Here is a 6734-nt window from a genome sequence, read left to right on the forward strand (position 1 = left end):
GAACCGTAGTGGAAAACTGGCTAATAGAACCATAGAGGAGAACAGGCTAATAGAAGCGTAGAGGAGAATAGGCTAATAGAACCATACAAACCTGGCTGATAGAATCGTAGAGGAGAGCAGGTTAATAGAACCGTAGTGAAAAACTGGCAAATAGAACCGTAGAGGAGAACATGCTAATAGAACCGTAGAGGAAAACTGGCTAATAGAACCGTAGAGAACAGGCTAATAGAGGAGAACCGTAGAGGAGAACTGGCCAGTAGAACTGGAAAAGAGAATCAGAACGCAGTGAGAGAAACTCAAACCCACAGAACTAAAGCCAGAGAGATGTGGGGAAGAATACGCCAACAACATGAGGGAGGAGAGGGGGAGAGAGAAAAAGAGGAGGGGAGAGAGAAAAAGAGAGAGATAGAGAGGAGGAAAAGAGAGAGAAACAGATAGAGAGGAGGAGAGAGAGGAGGAGGAGAGAGAAAGAGAGATAGAGAGGAGGAGGAGAGAGAAAAAGAGAGAGAGAGGAGGAGGGGGGAGAGAAAGAGAGAGATAGAGAGGGTGGGAAGAGTTCACAGAATAGAGAAGAGGAGGAGGGAGATAACAAAAGGAAACAGATAAAAGAGAGAGAGAGGGACAGAGAGAGAGAGAGGGGGACAGAGAAAGAGGGAGGAGGAGAGAATGAGAGGGAAATGGTGGGAGAGAGAGAGAGAGAGAGAGAGAGAGAGAGAGAGAGAAGGCATAGAGAGGAGCAGGATGGCACAGCAACAATAGGGATTATGTTCTTATGTTCTCAGTTGGTTCTGCGATAAGGTTCTAGGCCCCTGAGCCACAGCCTGCTGAGTGAGCAACACAAACACACTTCCACCCACACACACACACACACACTTCCACCCATCAAATGTAGGGTTATGGAGAACTGCACACGCACACACACACACACACACACACACACACACACACACACACACACATCCACTTACCAAACGTTTGGTTAGGGAACTTCGCCACCTCATTCACTGCAAAAAGAGGGGGAGAGAGAAGAGAGTCAGTGCTGTGAAATTGAGATGATAAGCCTGAACTGAGTGTGTGTGTGTGAGTGTGTGTGTGTGTGTGTGTGTGTGTGTGTGTGTGTGTGTGTATATGCCTTCCGGATAAGCCCTTAAACACCTGACTCATCTAATTACCCCAGCAATTCACTCATAATCTCAGATGCCCGCTTACAAACACACACACACACACACACACACACACACACACACACACACAAACACAAACACACACTGCTAATAGGCCTGAGACTGAGAGAGAGAAAAAAAAAAGAGAGAGAGAGAGAGAGAGAGGGTGGGAGAGATAGATGAGGAGCAGGTCCTGTCCCTTCTAAACTCACGTCTGGAGTCAAATCGGAAGGTATTCTGATTGTCACTCAGCTGAAACACTCTCTCTCTCTCTCTCTCTCTCTCTCGCTCTCTCTCTCTCTCTCTCTCTCTCTCTCACACACACACACACACATACACACACACATACTGTCTGCGGTGATGCTGACGGCAAACTGGAAGGTGCTGGGGCGGCTGTTGCCGTGGGGACGGATGGTGTAGGTGTAGATGCCCTGGTGGCTGCGGTTGAAGCGGGGTAGTTTGGTCATCTGCCCCCCCAGAACACCCCCCCTCTCCGAGCGCAGCGCCACACCTGCGGGGGACAGCCAGGTCGCTATGGAGACAGCGTACAGGGGCGTGACCTGGGCAGTGAGACGCACAGTGGTGTCCTCAGGAACAGGACTCTCAGGGACAACCGTAACTAAGGGAGAGAGAGAGAGAGAGAGATTACACACACACACACACACACACACACACACAGACACAGACACACAGTGCTGTCCTCAGGAACGGGACTCTCAGGGACCACCATACAGTAATTAAGGGAGAGAGAGACATTACACACACACACACACACACACACACACACACACACACACACACACACACACACACACACAAATACACACACACACACACACACACACACACACACACACAACCCGACCTTCCCTGTAGATTTATCCAGTGACACCCATCTCCTCTGGGTCAGACTGCAATGGTAAGGAGAGTTAGTTAATAGAGTTAATAGAGTTAAATTAACGAGTTAGAGTTAAGAGTTAAATTAAAGAATTAGTGTAATAGAGTAGAGGTAATAGAGTTAAATTAAAGAGTTAAGAGTTAAATTAAAGAGTTAGTGTAATAGAGAAGAGGTAATAGAGTTAACTAACTCTGGCAGTTAATAGAGTTAAAAAAACTCTGCCAGTTAATAGTTAACTATCTCCACTAATTAATACAGCTAACTATCTCCACTGGTTATTAATTAATACAGTTAACTATCTCCACTGGCTAATACAGCCACTGACAAAAGTTTTTCCAGCAAAATACACTCACTTTTGAGAGCATGGATGTGTGAGGGGAGTGAGTGAGTTTGGGTACAGTGTAGGAGAAAGCCCTGGCTCCCATTGTGGTCTGTCAGGAAGTGTTAGCTGTCCAGCTGTAGATGACTGTAGTGACCGCAAGGGTGTATAGGTCTGTAGGAGGTCTGTAGGAGGTCTGTAGATGATTATAGTGAATGGGAGGGTGTATAGGTCTGTAGGAGGTCTGTAGATGATTGTAGTGACCGGGAGGGTGTATAGGTCTGTAGGAGGTCTGTAGATGATTGCAGTGACCGGGAGGGTGTATAGGTCTGTAGGAGGTCTGTGATATGTGGAGGGCAGGATGGCGATGGGTCCATTGAGAGACAGGGAGCAGAGGGGTGACCCCGTCCCGTGCGCAGGGAGCCAGTGGAGCTGAATCAGCAGAGGTGTACCATGATGGGCTTTGAGCAGGCAGTACTGCATGCTGTTAACTCTGCATTACAGTAACTAGCGAAGATAGTCACCTCTATTAACCAGAAGAGAAAGTTAAGTCTATTAACAAGTAGAGATAGTTAAGTCTATTAAGTAGCGAAGATAGTTACCTCTATTAAGTAGCGAAGATAGTCACCTCTATTAACCAGAAGAGAAAGTTAAGTCTATTAACAAGTAGAGATAGTTAACTCTATTAAGTAGCGGAGATAATCTTTAACCAGTGGAGATAGTTAACTCTACAGCCAATGACAAAAGTATTGTCACCCCTTTAGAAATGTTTTTTAAGCAAAATACACACACTTTTGGAGTTTTTTTGAGAAAACAAACAAACCAATAATATTATTATTTATAACTCTCCGTTTGGTCAGGCTGGGCTTTTTAGCTCGATGCTTGTTTGTTTCAAGTTTTCAATAAAACCCTGGAGAGTCGGCTGAACTCTGTGCTGTTTCCCCTTTATTTAGTGGTTGGTATGGTTAGCCATCACACACACACACACACATACACACACACACACACACACACACACATAGACATGCACAAATCTTACACACAGAGGGCCAGTTATCAGCGCCATGGACAATCCGCAGATTGCAAACGCAATCAGACCCAAGTTTCCGTCGTATTTATCAATCGTTCAATCCTTAGTGTAAACTGCGCCTTTCTCTGCCTTTCTCCGCCCATAAACGCAATTTACGAACGTCCACAACTGAACGGCAGAGCTTGCAGTTGAATGAAGTTAACTGATGACAACATTAAAAAGAATCAAACGTTTAGCAATCATGAAATACACGATAAGATGTCAACAAGCAGAGAGATAATGAAGATCAGTAGTTCTACTCAAACTACTTGTGCACGTAGGCTATGAAAGATTGGTCAAATCTAGCAAGTAGGAAAGTGGAAAGTGAATGATGTGAAAGTGAATGTAAAACATTCGAAAGGCCAACGAAAGTTGCTTTTGATAGTACTACTTAAAAAACTGGTGTTCTAAATAGCGATTCTGTTGTCTTTGAAAGGTTCTCTTATTGAGCATTGAACTGCAATTTGGATTAAAACCTGCTTTGACAAGGCGGAAGTATTTAGGCGCAGAATAGACGTGTGCTTTCACAGCATTCTTTGTACATACCACGGAATACATAATTACGCGCTATTTACGCTTCCCCTCCCATCTCTTTACGCTAAACTCCCACTTTCCTCTGGATCCTCCCATGAATGCATATGCATGACACGAAAAACACAATGTGCCCTTTTCAGCTCCCGCAACAGGCAGTTTGCGCTTTAATATCTTTACGGCCTGTTTGTACATACCTCGCAATGATTTTACACGCACGTTGCGAAACAAATACGCCTGAAATGGGCGCAAAAGAGTTAGTACATCTGGCCCAGAGAGTGTAAGATTTTAATTGAGCTGGCCGTTCCGCATAAGGTAATCAGGCTTAAGGAGGAAATGGACTTGGAGATTAAGAGCTTAGGGGAGGAGAAGTGACCACTCACTGTCCACACACACACACAGACACACACACACACACAGACACACATACACACACACACACACACACATTCGTCGTCCACCAGGACACACACACACACACACACACACACACACACAGACTTAACACAAATTCACTATCCACCAGGACCAGGAGTGCACATGCACACACACACACACACACACACACACACACACACACTCACTGTCCACGAGCGCCAGAAGCACTACGCTCATCTTCAGCTGCTTTCCCGCCTGCTCCACGAGACACCAGTATCGCCCCACATCTGTCTCCGTGGCGACCATCCGCAGCGACAGGTCGCCTGTCTTCGGGTAGTTCCGATTGGCCAACCCGAGACCGATCTTCCGGGAGTGCAGGAACTCTCTCTGGTGATCGGCTGTGAGCAGTGGCACTCTGTCTGCCGTGCCCAGTGGCATCACCATCCAGTTGATGACGTGGTTCTTCTTGAGGGGCTCGTATCGGCACGGCAACGTGACACTGGAGTTACGCTCTGCCAGCACTACATCATCCCAGTCCACATCTGCTCAACATGGACATGTGGTCAGCACATCTGCAACGCTGCATGTGGTCAGCACATCTGCTCACAGCAAAGCAAAGCTCATGGCAAAGCTAAGCTCATGGTAAAGCTCATGGCAAAGTTCATGGAAAAGCAAAGCTCATGGCAAAGCAACGCTCATGGTAAAGTTCATGGCAAAGCTCATGACAAAGTTCATGGCAAAGCAAAACTCATGGCAAAGCAAAGCTCATGGCAAAGCTCATGGCAAAGCAAAGCTCATGGTAAAGCTCATGGCAAAGCAAAGTTCATGGCAAAGCAAAGCTTAAAGCAAAGCTCATGGCAAAGCTCATGGCTAAGCTCATGGTAAATCTCATGTTAAAGGTTGTATCAGCGATGGCGGGGTAACGTCACTTCTGTTGACGTTCAAACAAAACAGAGAGCTAGCTCGCTACTCCCTCCCCCTCCCTCCCGTGCAATTGAAACTCTCCTGAACGGGCATCTCGTCGGTTATTTTGCCTTATTGGTTGGCAAAACTTGTTGGTAGCACTTGTTTTTGTGTGTAGATCTCAGAGCCTAGGCTGTCTACAGAGACGCGTTTTTTTGATGGCCTGCTTATGGGGCAGGCAGCTAGCGGATTGTTAGGAAAGATTAGATGAATGTGATAATTTATGTTTGGGCCTTTTTTGGGCCTGCAATCGCTGATACAACCTTTAAAGCTCATGTTAAAGGTATTCTAAGTGATGTTATGCGGTTTCTAAGGTAAAACATGGTTTGTCACATACAGCAAACATCTCCTCACCATCCGCTAGCTGCCAGTCCCCTGAATACACTGTAACAAAAACGCAGCCTGGTCCAGCCTGGACCATGAAACATAACAAACTGTTCCAGCCAATCACCGATAAGATGCGCATTCAGTTGCACGGGAGGGAGGATGCACAGAGGCCAGTAAAGATCAGTTAATGACCTGAGTAGTAGAACTTACTGTACACAACGTCCTGTAGTGTACTAGCACTGACAGTAGAACTTACTGTACACAACGTCCTGTAGTGTACTAGCACTGACAGTAGAACTTACTGTACACAACATCCTGTAGTGTACTAGCACTGACAGTAGAGGAAAATACAATGGGCCACTTCAGATGACTAAACCTAAAGAAAAAACGGATACATTTTGACGCTTCCTATAGTGTGTGTATGTACCAACCTCTGACTATGGTACTGGTGGTGGTCAGTCTCTCTCTGTGTGTGTGTGTGTGTGTATGTGTGTGTGTGTGTGTGTGTGTGTGTGTGTGTGCCTACCTCTGGCCCCAATGATGGTGGTGATGGTTGAAGTCCAGGTCAGGACAAATACACACACACTTAAGAGAAAATCCATCTTTACATCAGAGACACAATGTTACCTCTCTCTCTCTCACACACACACTGCCAGGAAGAGACCCACCCTGCTCACACACACAGCAGTCTAAAACTCTTCCTTAGAGCAGCAACTGCATGCTGCTCTCTATCTGACCCGACACTCTCTCTCTCACACAAACACACACACACACACACACATACACACACACACACACACACACTGACAGCAGTCAGGAAGAGAAGGTTGGTCTGAGGTCAGATTGGAGTGTGTGTGTCTGCCTGATAAACATGTATGTAAGAGTTGTTGACATCACATCACTCCATCTGACACACACACACACACACACACACACATACACACACACACGTACACATGCACACACACACACACATACAATGCATATGCATTATATATTTTCATTAGGCTATTGATGATTGATATTGCATTGACATTATTGTTAATTATTGCTATTTTCCTTAATGTAGCCTTACCAACATTGTAA

At 45.9% G+C, this 6734-nt stretch overlaps 1 protein-coding gene across 9 annotated transcripts in view; it reads right to left on the reverse strand.

Annotated features, from left to right (window-relative positions):
* g6fl (g6f-like) overlaps nucleotides 1–6410 on the reverse strand; it is a 21399-nt gene extending 14989 nt beyond the window's left edge. For 4 of the 9 annotated variants that reach the window (XR_006034774.1, XR_006034775.1, XR_006034776.1 and 1 more), the window contains exons 1-4: nucleotides 6175–6410; nucleotides 4565–4900; nucleotides 1513–1782; nucleotides 969–1004 (exon numbers count right to left, since the gene is read on the reverse strand). Coding sequence is in view for 6 of the 9 variants with exons in the window: in XM_042108033.1 (XP_041963967.1) it covers nucleotides 969–1004; nucleotides 1513–1782; nucleotides 4565–4900; nucleotides 6175–6250 (718 nt within the window). In the remaining 3 variants the exon portion in view is untranslated. Of the gene's footprint in view, nucleotides 1–968; nucleotides 1005–1512; nucleotides 1783–4564; nucleotides 4901–5658; nucleotides 5678–6174 lie in introns of those variants that run through there. The other 5 variants (XM_042108036.1, XM_042108034.1, XM_042108031.1 and 2 more) reach the window with 2 other exon arrangements.
* Nucleotides 6411–6734: the final 324 nt, after the last annotated feature.

The sequence above is a fragment of the Alosa sapidissima genome, chromosome 10 (genome assembly GCF_018492685.1).
Source record: "Alosa sapidissima isolate fAloSap1 chromosome 10, fAloSap1.pri, whole genome shotgun sequence".
NCBI classification, from domain to species: Eukaryota; Metazoa; Chordata; class Actinopteri; order Clupeiformes; family Clupeidae; genus Alosa; species Alosa sapidissima.